The sequence below is a fragment of the Spinacia oleracea genome, chromosome 6, assembly GCF_020520425.1.
Source record: "Spinacia oleracea cultivar Varoflay chromosome 6, BTI_SOV_V1, whole genome shotgun sequence".
In the NCBI taxonomy this organism is placed as follows: domain Eukaryota; kingdom Viridiplantae; phylum Streptophyta; class Magnoliopsida; order Caryophyllales; family Amaranthaceae; genus Spinacia; species Spinacia oleracea.
In genome coordinates, this window is record NC_079492.1 from 9,307,491 (window position 1) to 9,326,850 (window position 19,360).

Below are 19,360 nucleotides of genomic sequence, written 5' to 3' on the forward strand. Positions count from 1 at the left end.
TCTCACCCGCAATAACCAGTCAAAAATAAATGCAACTTGTTAGAAATAGATGGGTATAAAAGGTAGACTTAATCAGATATAATCAAAAGTTAGACTTATTTTTAATAAATGGGGCAAAGGTTGACTTATTCCCATCAATTTTTCCTTAAAGTTTTTAATACTTTCATGTTTTATTAGTATTATTTTTCCTCTTGTTGATTTTTTAATTTCATGTTTTTGTAGTTTCCTATTTGGATCAGCTTAATTTAAGGGAATTAAGGGTGATGACGTGTAGTAGTTGTGGTTTGAGAATTGGGGTTTTGAAAACCTCTTATTACTCATCACTCTACTTTAATAATATAGATTGCTTAAATATTTTAACTGAACTCCATATATAAACTGTTCAAGATCCGCCACTGGCTGACTACATCGAATAATCAATATACATTAAAAAAAAAAAAACCAAAAATCCAAAAAAAAACCAAAATCCAAATATAAAAAACAAGTGGTAGTTTTGTTTGTTACTCCTTATGTAATGAGCACCCATGAAATTAAGGGTAGGGCGCACGTAGTGTAGGGATTTTGACAGCAGTTAGTTCCATGAAATGTTATCACGTCCACAAATATTCCACATGCATGAAAGATATATTGATTGGTATTTGAATCTTACGAAGTATTATTTGTAGATTGAATGCGATATATATACTTAATCACTAGTCATTATCTATGAGTTGTGAGGGTCCGTATATACGTGGAACTTTACAATTGAAATGAGTATACAAAAGCATATGCTACTTCTATTCATTCATACGTGTATAAAAAGTGTGGATAGAGATTTTTAATTTGTTTTATAAATTTTTGTAAGAGAATGTCTGGCAATATATTATATTTAATTGTCAGATTATACGTACGTTAATTAAATTTCACTAATTTTCTATTTGGCTAGCACACTATTAGGAGGAGTGATCTGATATTTAATTAGTAATAATAAGCTCGTATCAGACGGTTTAATAGGAGACTAGCTAATTGTTTTTAAGAAGAGATGTTGAAGTTGTGAGAAATTAAAAGTTATGATATTTGTGTAGTTAAGGGCACGCTCGGTATTACTGTCAGTTTTCAATTTTTGGTTTTTTAGTTTTGAAAGTCATAAAATTTAGATTGAATCTTAAACCAAAAAATAGTTATACCTATAATAATCATGTTGATTTTGAAAAATGATCACAACACAAAATTGAAAACTACTTTTTGTGGTTTTCATATTTTGGTTTTTAATTTTGTAAAAAACAGAAAATTGAAAACAAAAAATGATACTGAACGGGCCTAAGTTAGCAAGATTGTTTTCAAGGACATTATTTTTTTGCCAGAGATATGACATGTTTGGTAAGAAGATTTCTGGAGCATAACGAGATATTTGAAGTAAATTAGCTCGTTGACCATTTCAAAAAGCTATTTAGGAGTTGTAGATAAAGTTTTTCGGGTCTAAAAAGCTATTTTAGAAAACGCTCACGAGAGAAGCTTTTTAGAAAAGCTTTAAACTTATTGATTATTTCATACATTAAAAAGCTAAAATGTAACAATTATTTACAACACACTTTTACACAAACAGCTAATACAACTAACTATTCAATTAAACAGTCAAACATGCTATTACAACTGGCTAACAACTTCTTATAACAGAACATGACAATATATTTCAAGGGAAAGGATCAAATAATAAATCAAGTTTCATGTCGGGAGGTATGGTACAAGTAAAAGAAAATAGGAGGATACATTAGTACTAAAAAAGAATGTTAGAATCAGCTTAACTAGAAGAATCAAGTCACAATACCATATTAAACGTGATTAAAATCCTTTATCCCATTCGTGAAAACTCGGTTGCGATGGGATAAAGGATTTTAATCACGTTTAATCACGTTTAGGAGGATACATTGGCTTATGTGTTTGCTTTGATTAACGATGGCCTGGATAAGCACAAGGTATTTATTTCTAATCACGTTACATCTCTGCAGTTTCTTCACCCTCCAGAAGATGCGCAACTCATTCCACCGGGTTTTTTTAGAATTGTCTTTAACCCTACTGCTGTTGAGGGTTCAACATCGAATATTCAAGTGGATGGGTCTTGGCATAAGAATAACCACAATGCAGGTATTGGTTGGGTTTGGGAGAATAGCCTAAGGGCTGATGATTTAATAATGGGCGGAGCTTCTTCAGGGACGACGAACAATCCTTTACATGCTAAAGCATTGGCCTGCCTCTACGGTATGAAGTGGACTCAACTGGCTAGTTTGGAGAATGTTACAATTCTTACAGATTCTCAGCAGTTGGTGCAAATGCTTGTGAAGGAAGACACTCAGGACATGCAGATTCGTTGTACCTTAGAAGAAATTAGGAACCTAGGCAATGTTTTCTCTTGGTGCATTGTTCTCAAGGTGGAGCGGGAGCTGGTGGATCAAGCGCATGATCTCGCAACTGGAGCATCTTGAGATTTAATTTGTTTTTCTAATTTCCCGTAATCTTGTTTTAGTTAGCACTTGTCAAAAAAAAAAAAAAAAACCCCTTTTCCCCACAATTTCAAGGGAATGCCAATTTTGCTTGTAATTGTGATCCCTAATCTCTTAGGAGTAGAGCGGTCAAATTGGGTACGACCTTTGTTTCATACCAGGTTCAGGTCATATCATACTGTTAATATTAAACCCAATATGACAATGTGTTTTAATTATGGTATATTACTAGATATTTATTTAGGAGATATATTATGTAATTGTATTCCTATTTTACGAGTTGTAGTTTAGGGATAGATTTGTTAGTATATTGCTTTCTCCTAACTTGTAATATTCTAGTAATATTGTGTTTCCTAATACTAGGACTAGGGTTAGGAAGTTAGGGTATATAAATAGGGATTATATACCATTATGATTAACATGTTTGAGATCCTGAGCTTGAGCATAGTTTGAGAGAAACACATGTGAGGTTGATTGATTGTATTATTAATAACGGTTTTGATTAATAATACAAGTTGGGACGTGGGTATACCACGTTATTAATATTGTGTGTGCTTTGTCTAGATTGTTATCTCGTACTAATCTAACAAGTGGTATCAAGAGCTAAGGTTCGTGATGGAGAAATTTGGTGGAAGGTTCGAGATTAATTCAATTGTTCAATGGTAGGAACAATTTTTCCTTATGGCAGAGCACGGTGAAAGATCTCCTAATCCAACAAGGGTTGTATGGGACCCTTGAAGACAAGAAGCCCACCGAAGTAGAAAAGGCAAAGTGAGAAGACATAAAGTTACGTGCGGCATCGACAATCCGGTTGACCCTTGCATCGAAAATTAAGTATGATGTTCTTGAGGAAGATAACCCTAAAAGTTTATGGGAGAAGTTGACAAAGACATACCAGTCCAAGCCTTTGGCCAACAAGTTATTTCTCAAGAAAGATTTGTTCGGACTCGAGATGGAAGAAGATGGAGATTTGAGAGATCATCTGAATCGTTTCAATGGCTTGATCAACCAATTGAATAATTTGGATGAAAAATTAAAGGATGGGGACAAAGCTATTCTTCTACCTGTGTCTCTACCAAAGAAGTATAATACTGCGATTACTTCTTTGTTGGTGGGGAAAACGAAGTTGGCTTTGGAAGAGACTATTGTTGTTCTTCTAGAGAATGAAAAATTCATGAAGCAAGGATCGGGTGACTCATCAGATGGAGGAGCATTCGTAGTAGATGCACGTGACAAGAGAAATGAATTTGGTAAGAAACATAACCCTAATATTAAGTGTTTTTACTGTGGAGAGTTGGGTCATATACAAACTATGTGTCCCAAAGCAAAAGAAGACTTGAAGGAGTTGAAGAAAACTCGCGAGAAGGGACGTGTTTCGTATGCGGAAGGAGATGATGATGATGTTGGTGATGCTCTTTTGCTTCAAGAAGATAAGGGGCCAAAAGACGGTTGGGTGCTTGACTCGGAAAGATCTCTTCATATATGTGCTAGGAGGGAAGGTTCTCATCCTATGAAAAGTGTGAAGGGAGGATGGTTACTTTACCGGATGGTAAGAAGGTAAAAGTTGACGGCATTGGTGAGGTTGCGGTAAAACTTTGCAATGGTCGTGTTCGGAAGTTAGCGGAAGTGAGGTATGTACCAAAGTTAGAACGGAATCTAATTTCATTGGGTAGATTAGATGGTTTGGGTTATACTGTTTCGGTGAACAACAGTAGTTTGGAGGTCACTAAAAAGGGTTTGGTGATACTCAAAGGTTGGAAGAATAAAACAAATTTATTTGTGTTAGATGGAGATGTTCTTGTTCGAGGGGAGGCATTGTCGGATGGACGACGATGTTTCAATGGTGATCGTTAAATCGTTTGTGAAACCATATTGGGTTGAAGGGGAGGAATTGTTAATATGAAATCCAATATGGCAATGAGTTTTAGTTATGGTATATTACTAGATATTTATTTAGGAGATATATTATGTAATTGTATTCCTTTTTACGAGTTGTAGTTTAGGGATAGATTTGTTAGTATATTGCTTTCTCCTAAATTGTAATATTCTAGTAATATTGTGTTTCCTAATACTAGGACTAGGGTTAGGAAGTTTGAGTATATAAATAGGGATTTATATACCATTATGATTGACATGTTTGAGATCCTGAGCTTGAGTATAGTTTAAGAGAAACACCAGTGAGATTGATTTATTGTATTATTAATAACGGTTTTGATTAATAATACAAGTTGGGACGTGGGTATACCACGTTATTAATATTGTGTGTGCTTTGTCTAGATTGTTATCTCGTACTATTCCTAACACATACATTGATTTATGAGAGGTTCGTGTGTTAATACAGATCGAATGCCTAATATTTTATGATCGATCACTTCGATCTAGAGCTGGCAAAATCTGACACGACACGATAACACGACACGAACCAGACACGAAAAAACGGGTTAGTGTCAAGGTTTACGACCCGTTTAATTAAATGGGTAAACACGATACGACATGTTTAATTAAATGGGTCGAGTTAGTGTTGAGATTCTCAACACGAAACTGACACGACTTAAACCGATTAAGAAAAATCAACCAATAATTTAATGTATTCGGTTACACACCTTATGATAAAGCCAAGTTTATCGAAAATACGACAACACGACACAAATTAAACCGGACACAAAAAGAAACGGGTTAGTGTCAAGATATTATGACATGATTAGTTAAACGGGTCAACACGACACGACACGTTTATTAAATGGGCGGGTTAGTGTTGAGACTTTTCCAACCCGTTTATATTCGGCACGAACACAACCCAATACGACACGTTTGTCAGCTCTACAGATCGATTACTATTGGATTCGGTTGAATCGGATTAGTCTTTTACAACTTTACTTAGCAGTTAGGAGTACAAGATAATTTGACCATAGCCAAGGCTTATGGACTGATTGAGTGCTAGCTTCAGTAGCTATTGTAAACGTCTGTTCAAATTGACTTTAATCCACTACTGTTTAAGACAATAACTACAACGGCCCTATCAACTGAAGGGCCAATAGTTTGACCCAATTATTGAAATATATGATTTGTAAGTTTGAGCCCAATTTCCCAGACCAATGTGTCCGACTATAGAGCCCAGTTTTTGTGCTTTACCAAACTATTGTGCAATTCATTAAGCCACAACTCCGCAATTAGCTAGCTAATAATAAAAAAATTATTTAAATTATTTAATCTTTTGGCTACCTGCTTAAAAAATACTTCATCCGATCTTTTTTAAATGACACAATTATTTAGGCACGATTTCAAACGTTAATATTTTTCCATTATGGATAAGAAAAAATTATAAGAATTTGATATTTAAAACATATTTATTGAGACACACGACTAATTTTTTTTTTTTTGTTAAATATAAATCACAAAAGGAAGTTAAAGTAGCTTGTGTAAATAGTGTCAAAAACCCAATTATGTTATGTAAATAAGAACAGAGAAAGTATCAATTATCATCTTTCTATAAGTAAAGTATAATTCCATTTTAGAGGAAGTCTTTTCAAAATGATTCTCGACCTTTTAGCGTCTAATATTACAAGTTCAGAGCGGCAGAGGTAGCGGTCAAATAACTCTCAAAGTTCCAAAAAGATGCAGGAAACCAAAATGCATTTGCCTATGCATTTTAGTTATAGTGAGTTAACCTTGGAGCAAATTTTCCTAACTTCACCAAAATTACCAGTTAGGACCTCTATCCTACCCATATTTACCATTGACACTCCAAAATCTCGAAAGAAAGCTTCTCGATTCCCATATCTATGGGTCTCAACATAAGCTTTGGTTTCGGGATTATCAAGTAAAGCAGCGTCAGATCGGAATAACCCTCTTCTCTTCGACACAAGCTCGTAGTAATGCTCGTCGAAAGTCCTGAAGCTTCCAGGGTCCATTTCCACTAACACATTAGGACCGTCTTTCGTGCACCTCGTTTTTAACTTGTCCATGTACTCGGAATCTAGGGTTGGATCGGAGGTGTTATCTATGACGGAAAAATTGTATAGACGATTTATGAAAGACGAGCAATGAGATATTCCGATTGTGTGTCCAGCTGCAACAAGTACACAATAACATGATCATAAAAAGATGGAAATTTTGTGTGATCCATGCCAACAATTTTTTTTTGCGTACGAATGAGCCATAAAGGTAATATAATCATTTTTTTGGTGCGAATGAGAAAAAAAAAACAATACAAATTACAAATAGAGGTGGGAGATTCAAAATTGAGATTTATCATACACATACCCTCAGTCATAAACCCGTCTGTTGTAGCGTACACCAATTTGTACGCTGCAACAGGCCTTGATTTTATATATATATATATATATATATATATATATATATATATATATATATATATATATATATATATATATATATATATATATATATATACTTTTTCCAGCGAACAATGTACGCTGCAACAGGTTAAGACTTATTGCAGCATACAATGTACACTGTAACAAGGGTCTAAAAATCCGCTGCAACAAGGATTTTTTTTACTAGGGTAAGCACCAAGCCAATATATACCTCAATAGTACTATAATGAACTTATTAATTGTAAATAAAGTACATACCTGAAAGGACAACAAGATCTTTATGAGTAAGTCCTTTTTGTTGAAACATTGTTATAAGAGAGTTTATGTTCAATGATGATGATGGAAGAGTAGTTAGTGCCTCATTGAGGGATGATATGATACCGTCTCTTCTTCCGGTTTCGACCTCCCAATGCGGTCCACCCACCTATAGTACAAACACAAATATTACAACATGTTACAAAGTATATATTATGGTTAAGCTTGCGATCTGGATAGATCACATAACGTTCTTACGGGATCATCTCTCTTTTAGGGACAAACAATGAGTCAAGATTGTTGACTATATTATGATACCATGATAAACTTACAAGAGAAAATATTGACACTACAAGAATTTGTATATTTAATGACAACCTAATTACGACGTATTAAAAATCCCGCCGCAAAAACCTTTTGCGCGGGGGTAACAACCAAACAAAGACGGGAACAACCGCTTTTACAACGGGTTAACGACGTGATTTCTATAAACGACGGCTTCCTTTCATGACGGGTTCGCGACAGAAAATCCCGTCATTAATCAACGATAATCCCGTCGCTAATGGTACAATTTCTTGTAGTGTGACCACATATATGTCTGACGAGATTCTATTCTACAAGCAATTGGTGATAGTTGAAGTAGCCTACCAATCTTATATGTTAGTCAATCCATCTCTATTTTTCTTTTGCGGGATAAATGTCTAATACTCATATGTAGGTTATGTTCTTTAACATAAAATGATGTATGCAATAGTTTTAAAAGCAAGGGAAGTAAAGTAATTACTGCTGCCACAGCATCTCTAGCTACTAAAGCTACTATATCGGCACATGAAACAATTCCAGGACAAGCTTGCTCTAACGCATCTTTAACTCTGTCGATAATTTGAAACCCTCTTAGGGTAAGATTTGGAGTTGCATCCTTTTCAGCTTGTTTGATTGGGGAGTTCAAAAGAATGGACGCATCACACCCCTGTAAAACAAATCTCTATAACATTAGAAACACGTAATTTACCTGAAAAAGGGAAAATTGATTTTTGCACATCATCTAGAGCACAAAAAACTGTGTTATGATAATGGGTGTGCCAAAATCAGTTTCATGAATAAGGATATCAATTCTGGAAAATGAACATACTTCCAAATATATATACTACCTTCATTTCATTCAGTTACTATTTGCACAAATATTAAGACAAAAATCGAAAATTTGGTTGAATATAATAAAATTTGGGTAAAGTAAGATAAATGTGTAAAAAAGTGGATGAGTGTAAAAAATGAAGAAAGTAAGAGAAAATGAGTGAAAATTTGTAAATATTGTAGGGTAAGGCTCTGTTCTTTAGAGCTGAACTGGACTGAATTGAACCGAATTGAACTGAACTGAACATAAAGTGTAAAGAACATTATAAAACGGACTAAAACGGAAAATGTAAAGAACATTATAAAACGGACTAACACGAAAATAATTTTTTATATCTAAAGATAGAATAAAGGAAAGTGTAAAGAACATTATAAAACAGGCTAAAACGAAAAATGTAATTAAATATCATTTTAAAACGGAGGTAGTATGAATGATAGATACATACCCTCACAAAGCAATCATGAAAGAACATTCTTAACAAAGGCCCTGAAAGAGAAGGTGCAATCGCGATTACTTCATTGATAACCCTCTTTGTTATGGACTCGGCTTGTGGACATAATTCTGAGTAAAACCCTATATTTAGGGCATAATGCCCACTTACACCATGGATGATGAAGGGCGTAATCATAAGCAAGTGAAGGAAGAGAGTAAAAATGACTCTTAGACTGTTAGCCATTTCTTAGGTTTTGCTTTGTTTGATAATTAATTAAGTAGCTTTGTGAATTGTGTTGCTGTTAGATGAATTTGATGTTACATATATATATACTTCTTGGATATGAACATACGTACTCGTCGTAAAAGGTGCAATGCTGTTACAATGCTGTTATGGATTTTTGTTAGATTGTTTTGTTGATCTACTCGAACTTGATGGTTGATGATCATTTTTAAATTACTTGAGCACAAACAAAAATTATATTCATATCTTACGAAACTATTACTGGTCTTGACCGCCCCGTCAGTAAGAGAGAGAGTTCACTTTTACAAGTTTAAAGATGTTTCAACTTAAAATCATATGGCAATAAATAGAGCAACATTTTAGCCTTATTAAGGAAACACTTCTCGTTTCTGTTGTTAATGTCGAACACTTACTTCAGTTACATGTGTTGTTTGGGAAGACTATGCTTCAACTAGGGGTGTAAATTGGATGGACTGGATTGGACTTTGCCAAGTCCAAATCCAATCCAAAATTTTTTGGACTTGGATATTTGAGTCCGAGTCCGATCCAAACTTTTTTCAAGTCCGATCCAGTCCGATCTATAAAAAAAATCTTGAGTCCGAATCCAGTCCAATCCGATCCGATTTTTTTTTTTGAAAAAAAATTTTATTTTAATTTTTTTTTCTAAAAAGTTAAACTCAACTGGTTTGAACATAAATGAAAATAATACTAAATTCAAAAAAGAATGCAAATAATACACATAAAATAGAATTTACGAGTATTAAAAATTGGGTATGAAATACTTTAACACCTATAACTACATGTCACTTTTGCATAAAGAGAAAAAAAATTATCCATTAATAAATAATATAATTGCAAGTAACATTATGTCTTACACATCTAAATACTTAGCCAAAAGAGGTTCCAGTTCTTAAAAAAATAAAATTTTAAAATATTGAAGCTCAATAATGGACCATCACAACCGACGAGAGAAAGGGAAAGAGAAAGAGGTTGATAGAATATTTTTGGGTTATGGGTTTTATATATAGGGTAATATTTGATTGTTTTTTGTTGCACATAGTATATAAAGGCCTAAAAATCACATATTTCACAATAGTTTTCAAATTACATATGTTTATCTATAAATAAATCTTAAAACTTTGGACTTAATTGGATTTTTGGACTCCAAAAGGTTGAGTCCAAGTCCAGTCCAAAAATAATTGGACTTGGTAATTTCAGTCCAATTCCGATCCAAAAATTTTCAAGTCCGATCCAGTCCGACAAGTTTGGACTGGACTGGATTGGACTTTGGACTTTTCTCAATCCACTTACACCCCTAGTTTCAACGGCGACACTACTTCCCAAACCTTTAAAATGCATGTGTTTTGAGTACTATGCTTATCAATAGTAATATGAGTGAGGATTCCTTGAAATTCACTATTTATAAGGAGTAAAATTTTCAAACCTTCCCTTTGTAAGCTCTACATGCTTGTTTCCTTTGTTCTAAGGTTCAAATCTTACCATCAACATTTCCTTTTATTTTATTTCTTCTTTTTTCTTTCTTTCACCTTATATCTGATGACTAGATCCCTTTTATCATTTTTTTCCTCTTACGTTCTTTTTCATAATTTATTTATCTTTATATGCGTAAATTATATATTTATAAATAAAATATCGGACTATTTCATTTGCAAGGTATTATTAGAAATCATAACATATTTACTTAACATTTGGTAAATAATTTACTTCTCGTCTAATTATTCAACATATTTACACTATTATTTTTGCTAATGGATTTCAATATCTTGGGGGACCGCGCGCTAACGCGCGCGGTCCAACAACTAGTTGAATAAAAAATAACAAAGTAAAACTCTTGTATCAAGGGTTAGAATAACGTGGATAAAGGTAGTACGGAATATACTATTTCCTCCGTTCCGGAAATGTCGCACCATTTGTTTTTTACACTATTCACACTACATCTTTGGCCATTTTTTGTGATTCGTACGTAAGAAAATTTTAGTTATGTGAGGACATGTTAAATTCGTATCGATATATACTTTCTAAATTAATTTTTTTATAATTTTTACTTGCATACAGTTTGAGATATTAAGAGTCAAAGTAATGATTAAGAAATTAAAGTCAACCATGATACGATATTTCCGGAACGGATGAAGTATATCAACTTATATTACAGAAATCATTCACCTAAGAAGTGTTAACTACTACAGTCTACAGGCATTACGTTAACCACTACAGCCCCAATCATGGCAATCAAGTTGGGTAAAGTGCTGCTCATCTAACACATGCATGTGGGGAATTATATTAACGGTGTCAATTATAATTTAATACTTCGTAGTAGAAGTAGTTCTATTACAAGACATTGGGTAATCAAATGTAAACGTCCTAGCTTACTATTTAAGCAACATCTCGGAAAATCAGGTAACTAACAATGGTGGTGATCGCTTAATTTATGTTAATACATGATGGGCCGGCATCCGTTATTAAGAGAGAGAATCGAGATTACAAGATCAAAAGATATTCCCCTTGAAATCAATGTGAGACGTACACTCCCATGTGTTATTTTGGGCTACGTTTGACAAAAATAACCGAAATAGAGCTGAAACTGGAAAGTTGATCTTGGTAAAAAAAAACAATATCACGACCACAAAAAGGGAACTTAAAGGTTTCTTCGCGCCCAAGATTTTCTCTCGGCGTAGGTTAAGCGTTCTGCTCTAACATGCGCTGGCGCCATGGCAGGCAAATCAAAAGCTCGAAGAACCCAACGGAAACCGGCAGGCCCTTCGTCGGATTCAAAGGCGAAGAAGACGAAGGCAATGGATGAGATTTTAGGTTACTCTGCGATGGAGGTAGAATCAGTTGAAAGTTTGGATACGAACAAAACTGATGATGACGATGAGGATGGGGCTCTTTTATCACCAATTGCTGCAAATTCTCTTTTGAGATCTAGACCGGAGATACGTAGGACTCTTTCTTCCTGGGTGACAGTCATGAAGTCGAGCGAATCGCGAAATGTTGTTCATCAGGTAAACCCTACCCCTGTTCTTCAACCTGATTTCGAATTTGAGAATGTAGTCAGCATTGATCTAGATGATATACAAGATGAAGTAGATTACTGGAATTCAGCAATTGTTTATGCGGTTTTGGGGGCTAATCCACCTATATTTGTTATTGAGGGTTTTTTTAGGAGAATTTGGAAAGATTTGGGGGTAGACAAGGTCGTGGCTATTGAACATGGGGTTTTCTTGGTGAGATTTATTACTATGGAGAACCGCGATAAAGTTCTTGCTGAAAATAGGCCTACGTTTGATAAGAAACCTGTTGTGTGCAAGCCCTGGCATAAGGATATTACGAATTTCAGAGAGGAGGTTAAGGTTGTCCCAATCTGGATTCAATTGAAGAATCTTGAATTGAAATTTTGGGGAAACAGGAGTTTGGGGAAAATTGTGAGCTCTGTAGGGAGGTTCATTCAAGCTGATCATGCTACTACCCGTAGGGATAAGCTTTCCTTTGCCAGAGTACAAATTGAGATAGCCATTGACCAACATTTACCTGCTTGTGTCAAGTTTCATGATGAGCATGGGCAAATGAAAAATGTGCAAATAGGGTACGAATGGAGACCAGTTGTATGTGATCACTGTAAACTCTTGGGCCATACAGTAACAGCATGCAAGAAGAAGAAGGGGCATAAGAAGATTTGGGTTGCAAAATCAAAACCCATCACTGTGGGAACTCAAGTAGCTGCCACAGAGGATGGATTTGTTCAGGCAAACAAAACTGCTCAAGTTAGAAGGGAGGAGAATAGTGTTCCTGTAGCTGTGAGGAACTCTTTCCATATGCTGGAACAGGAAGCCCAGATTGACACTGATGTTGATTTTGTTAGTGCTAATATCCATGTAGGTGCAAATGGAGGTGGACAGCCTCTTGGCACTCATGGATAGAGTTCTTTTCTGGAATGTCAGGGGGATAAACAAGCTCACCAAGCAGAAAGATGTGAAGATGTTTCTGCAGAATAACTAGTGCAGCTTGGTTTGTCTCCTTGAAACAAAGGTCAAAGCTCATAATCTAGGAGCTTTGTACCTCAATTTGTTTTCTGGTTGGGCTTTCACTTCTAATAACATGAGTCACCCTGGGGGGAGAATTGTTCTAGCTTGGGACCCTTGTGAGTTTCAAGTAAATCCTCATTTTTCCTCCAGTCAGTTGATTCAGTGTTCAATTGTTCCTAAAAATGGGAAGCAGTTTGAGTGCTCTTTCATTTATGCTCATAACTCTCAAATGGAGAGGACTGCCCTGTGGGGTGATCTTTGTAGATTTGGTGACAAAATAAAGGACCCTTGGATCTTGATGGGGGATTTCAACTGTGTTCTAAACACTGGTGAAAGGGTGGGTAGTGATGTGAGGTTGAGTGAAACTCAGGATTTCCAGAATTGTGTCAGTCACTGTGGGATTGAGGATGCAAAGTTTAGTGGCAATTTTTATACATGGAATAATAAACAACAAGGATCCAATAGGGTGTTCTCTAAATTGGACAGGGTGATGGTGAACTCTCTTTGGCTTGATCAATACCCAAATACTGAGGTCAGTTTCAGGAATGAGGGTTATTTTGATCATTGCCCAGGTGTGATTTCTGTTTATCCTACTGTTGCTAGTGGTAGAAAACCTTTTAGATTTTTCAAAATGTGGCAATCTCATCCACAGTACAGTGAGTTAGTGAAAAAGGCATGGGAGGATCAGGTTCAGGGTACAAAAATGTTTCAAGTAGTGCAGAAGTTGAAGAAAGTCAAAGGGGCTTTGAAGCTCTTAAATAAGGAAGGTTTTGGAGATATTGAGATCCAAGATTTGAAAGCTAGACAATACCTTAATGTTCTGCAAAATGAGCTGCATCTGAACCCTTCAAATCATGAGATTGCTGATAAAGAGAAGAATGCTCAACTGGCTTATATTCAAGCTCACTCTGCTTACTTAAGTTTTTTGGCTCAAAAGTCAAAAATGGCTTGGTTGGCTGGGGGGGATGATAATACTGCTATGTTTCATAGGGCTATCAGACAGAGACAAATCCACAATACTATTTTCTCCATCAAAGATATGCATGGAGTTTGGACAACTGATCCTGCTCAAGTTCCAAATGCATTTCTGGAATACTATAAGGTTTTATTGGGTAGTTCCTGCAATAGAACTTCAGTCAAGCAAATTGTTATCAACAAAGGGCCCACTGTGACTCCAACCATGAGTGGCCTGCTCTCTTCTGGTTTTACAGTGGATGAAGTAAAGAGTGCCATGTGGGATATTGATGGAGACAAAGCCCCTGGGCCTGATGGCTTTGGTAGTGCCTTTTTCAAAGGTGCTTGGGATGAGTTTGGGGGTGATATTAGTAATGCAATCCTGGATTTTCTGCACACATGTAACTTGTTAAAGGAGATCAATGCAACAAGCATTACTCTCATCCCTAAAGGGAAGAACCCTGTGAGTGTTCAAGAGTATATACCTATCTCTTGTTGCAATGTGGTGTACAAGTGTATTTCCAAAGTTTTGTGTAATAGACTTAGGAAAGTGCTTCCTGATCTAATTGCTCAGAATCAAGGGGCATTTGTTCATAGTAGATTTATAGCCCACAACATCATGGTTTGCCAAGATTTGGTAAAAGGATATGAAAGGAAAAATGGCCAAGCAGGGTGTCTCATCAAACTGGACCTTCAAAAAGCTTATGACACAGTTGAGTGGGATTTTGTGGAAGAAATGATGGTGGGTTTAGGCTTTCCTGAACATTTCATCTTCCTTGTAATGAGATGCATCAGAACCCCTAAGTACTCTCTGCATATAAATGGCTCTTTACATGGTTTCTTTGAAGGGAAGAGGGGTTTGAGGCAAGGAGATCCTCTTTCTCCCTTGCTTTTTGTTCTATGTATTGAGTATCTTTCAAGGATCTTAATACTGGTGGGAGAGAAGGATGGATTCAAGCATCATCCTAGGTGTGGAGACACTAAGCTGAACCATCTTTGTTTTGCTGATGACATCATACTTTGCTGTAAAGGGGAGTTTAGATCAGTTCATCTCTTGATGCAGGGGTTTAAGTTATTCTCTAACACCACAGGGTTGAAATCTAGTCCTGCCAAAACTTCTGTGTACTGCTCTGGTATGGATGATGGGGAGGTGCAAAGAGGTTTAAACATGACTGGATTCACAAAAGGAAGCTTCCCCTTCAGATACCTGGGAATCCCAATTTGCTCTAAAAGAATTTGTGTTGCTGATTGTGAGAAAATAGTAGAAAGGATGTGTGCCAGAATCAAAATTTGGAGCACAAGAAATCTTTCCTTTGCTGGCAGACTAACTCTGGTTAATTCTGTCCTGATGACTTTACACTCCTACTGGTCCCAAATCATGATTCTTCCTAAAACTGTCTACAACACAGTTAATAAGATTTACAGGAACTTCCTTTGGAGTGGTGCAACTGATTCTCAAAAAACAGGCAAAGTGGCTTGGAAGGAGATGTGTAAACCAAAGAAAGAGGGGGGCCTTGGCCTTATTAACCTAAAACTGTGGAATGTTGCAGATATGGGGAAACATGTGTGGATGATAATCACAAAAAAAGATAATGTTTGGGCAGGTGGGTTCACTCAGTATACATTAAAGATAAGAGCTAGTGGGAGTATTCTCCCAAAACTAGAGATAGCTGGTATTGGAAGGCTATCTGTCAAGTAAAAGAGAAAATGAAGGAGTTTATCACTGTTGAGCAATTGAGGGGTTTACACTCTTATTCTATAAAACAGGCCTATTGTTCCCTTTGTCCTGCAGCTCAAAGATCTCCTTGAGCCTCTATTGTTTGGAGCAGACTTAGTCATCCTAAACATAGATTCATCTCTTGGCTTGCTATGCTTGAGAGATTGACAACTAAAGATAGGATGATGAGATTTGGGGTTATAACTGATAACACTTGCCTGCTATGTGGGGATGAGATGGAGAGTCATTCTCATCTTTTCTTTGAGTGTCAGTACAGTTCTAGGTGCTGGACTACAGCTGGCAGATGGTTGCAGATTGATCATCTTCCTAAACTTTTGACTGCAGCAATCAAATGGTTGCTTAGAAGGAAAACTAGCAGGTTCAGAAGGGGTGTTATTGCTGCTACTATTCTGTGTACTGTGTATTTCATCTGACAGGAAAGAAACAATGCATTGTGGAATCAACAAGTCAGAACTGTAGATAAAGTTGTACATAATATACAGCAATGTGTTCATAACAGAATTCAATTTGTAATCCCTAAAAAAACTAGTGCTGGGGATATTACTTGGTTTAATGCCTTGATTAAGGCTTAGTTTTCTTGGTCTGTTTGGCTTTGTTTAAGCCTGCTGTCTTTTGTGTGTTCTTGGAGGTTTGTCTCCCAGGCACTGTATTGGTGTTGGTTTTTTGATGCAATATAAATACCTTAACTTGCTTATCAAAAAAAAAAAAAACTGGAAAGTTGTAGCTGAAACAGATAAGGTGCTGAAACTAATAAGGTATCAGACTAGATCATTACATGAGTTGTTTGGTAAAATGAATGGTTTAAGGAGCTGAAATTTGTAAAACAATTGTCTTAAATAAAAAAAATCAAAGGTAAAATACGAAAATTTAAGAACCTTAAATTGAAACGTTACTCAAAGTAACATCTCAATTTAAGGCAATTTCAAGGCCTTATATTCTATTTAAGGTACTTGATAAACCACTCTAGTCATTTAAGGTAACTTAAAAGTTCAGCACCTTATCATTTAATACGCTTGAAATAGTGTGTCAAATAAAACCTTGGAAGCTAGGTTATGCTTCAACACTCCACTTTACATGCGAGATCCCTTTTTAATTCGGTCATATGTGATGTTTCATGGGTTAGAGTGTGTTTCTTGATACACCTTCTTACACGTGTCATTTTCAATTTGACCAAGAGTATTAAAAGTCCAGTGTCAAAGTTGTGGCCCAGACTCTGATACCATGTTAAATACCTGTCTGAGTCGCACCCATAAATCTGTCATCAATAAAGAGAGTACATATTGCAAGATCAAGTGAGGTTCCACTTTAAAACCACATAACAATAAGGGAAGTAGCCTAAGGTTAATTAATTGATTGACCAAGTGATGTTTATCAAAGGAAGGATGTGTAATTACATCAGTACAATCTCCCTACATTTTGTAATCATCCGATTTTTTTGATGTACCATCGAGTCCATCGTCTCTTCAAATGGATCTTCGCGCTTTACTACCATCACCTTATGATAGTTGTAATTGCTAGCTATGGCTCTGTTCTTTTAGACTTTTTTGCAGTTTCATTCAATTCAGTTCAGTTCAGTTCAGTTCAGTCCATTTCAGTTCAGTTCAGTTCAACTCCATTCAGTTCAGTTTAGTTCAGTTCAGCGTCATTAAGTTCAATTCAGTTCAGTTCAAAAGAACGGGTTCATCTTTCTTTGTAATTATTTTTATTCTTGATATTGCAACTAAAATTCACAATTATTACTTATATATGTATATATAAATTATCAGTATCGTTATTATTTCTTAAATGTTACTATTATTATATTAATATTATATGTAATTATTGTTATTAATAAATAATTATGAATATTGTAGTTATTATTTATTATTATTAGTATTGTTATAAATATTAACATTATATTTATTATTAATTATTAATTATTACGGAGTAATTATTACTTACTCCCTCCGTTCCATAATGTTCCTCATGTTTACTATTCATATGGTCAAAGTTTAAAAACTTTGACCGTAATTAATAGTATGATTAAAAGTATAAATGTTAACTTGTGTGATATCATTGGATTCGTTTCAATATAAATTTTCTAAATATCAATTTTTTATAACTTTTACTAATACGAAATTAAAATTATTAACGGTCAAAGTAGTGCATTGGAGACCGAGCATAATGCAAAAGTGAGGAACATTATGGAAAGGAGGGAGTAGTTAATAATTATTACTTATTACTTATTAGTTATTAGTTATTAGTTATTAGTTACGGAGTATTAGTTATTAGTTATTAGTTATTAGTTATTAATTATTAATTATTCATTGTTAATTATTAATTATTCATTATTAATTATTCATTATTCATTATTTATTATTTATTATTATTTATTATTATTATTTACTATTCATTCAGTTCAGTTCAGTTCAGCTCAGCTCAGTTCAGTTCACTTCAGTTCAGTTCATGTTCATTCAGTTCAGTTAAGTTCAGTTCAGCTCCATTCAGTTCAGCCAAATAAAGTCCTTAAAAAAGGTGGATGATCAATCAATTTACGATAGGATGCAGCATAAATACTTATGGGTGCATATAAGAAATAATTTTTTCCTGGGTGTTCACACTACCTCTAGGGGTGGTATGTCGGGTTATAAGGCGAAGGGAGAAGATGGGGTGATTATGGAAGGGGGTGTTGGTGTCCACAAAGTTGGGTTGTTCGGTTTAGGTTTGCGATGAGAGGTGATCTCATTGCATTCAAATTTTTTTTTATCCGAAGACAGCTCCCCAAAGTTTGGGGGTTCATAGCTTGTCAACTAGGTTAAGTCTCTTCTATTCCAAGGAAAGACTCCATGTACCTTTTCAAAAAGGTATAAGATCAGTGTCTCATTTTGTTTGTGAGCATTTCACCCTGCTTACAAAGTTGGTTGAATATATCAATGAGTGCTTTATCTATCCTTTGGTGCCTCTCTTTGTCGTTCAAGTATCACAGGGTTTCAAGAGCTTCCTTTCGACTACAAGCTTGCTTTGAGCCAAGTGAAAATGAAAATGTAGAAATGTTATGGGGTTTCATCAGTCAAGGGATGACAATCAAAGTGTTCACTACCTTTGCGATTTGTAAAGTTTACTGTTTAATTTGATTTGTAAGAGCTAGTAAAGCTCTAGTAGTACTCCGTAGTTTGTTGTAGTATGTGAACCTTTTCAATTAATTATGTATGTTTGAGCCTATGTCAAAAAAAAAAAAAAAATTGTGTTTTCTAGTGCTTTTTTTTAGTATCTTATTTTCTTTTAAAAATTTTGCCAATTATTGATGTTGGACCATATTAGGTGATTTTGTGGGGATTATATATATTTTTTCTTTGGCCCATTATGATAAATAAGCCTTGTTCGTGGAATCGTGGGCATCTTTTCTGTTAAATAATAAAAAATAGACTGTGTTTGGTGTATCTCAGCCTCAATAATGCATTATGGGATCTAATTTAATCACACAATTATAAATGAATACAATATCAAAGATACTTTTCAAAACGAATTTAACGGAGTAAAATTTTATAATTCGGATTTTTAACACATTGGGAAATTCAAATAGAGGAACTTATTAATTCAACTTATTTTGCATGAAGTTGTCTCAAAATTTTTTTTAGGAGAAAACTGGAATGAGGACTTTTTATTAACGATCTCAATTTATAATGACGTAATGTGCAAATGAGCAAAAATATGAGTGATGTTTAGTTGAATGTACATTACACGACTTGTAGTCATAATAAAT

The 19,360-nt window shown here is 35.0% G+C and overlaps 1 protein-coding gene across 1 annotated transcript; it reads right to left on the minus strand.

Moving 5' to 3' along the window:
- Nucleotides 1-5,758: 5,758 nt before the first annotated feature.
- LOC110778068 (peroxidase 56) lies at nt 5,759-8,922 on the minus strand. Its single transcript, XM_021982629.2, has 4 exons — nt 8,653-8,922; nt 7,857-8,042; nt 7,076-7,241; nt 5,759-6,549 (listed from the first exon to the last, which is right to left on the minus strand). Exons 1-4 carry the CDS (start codon nt 8,881-8,883, stop codon nt 6,134-6,136), a joined length of 999 nt encoding a protein of 332 aa, XP_021838321.1. The 5' UTR covers nt 8,884-8,922; the 3' UTR covers nt 5,759-6,133.
- Nucleotides 8,923-19,360: the final 10,438 nt, after the last annotated feature.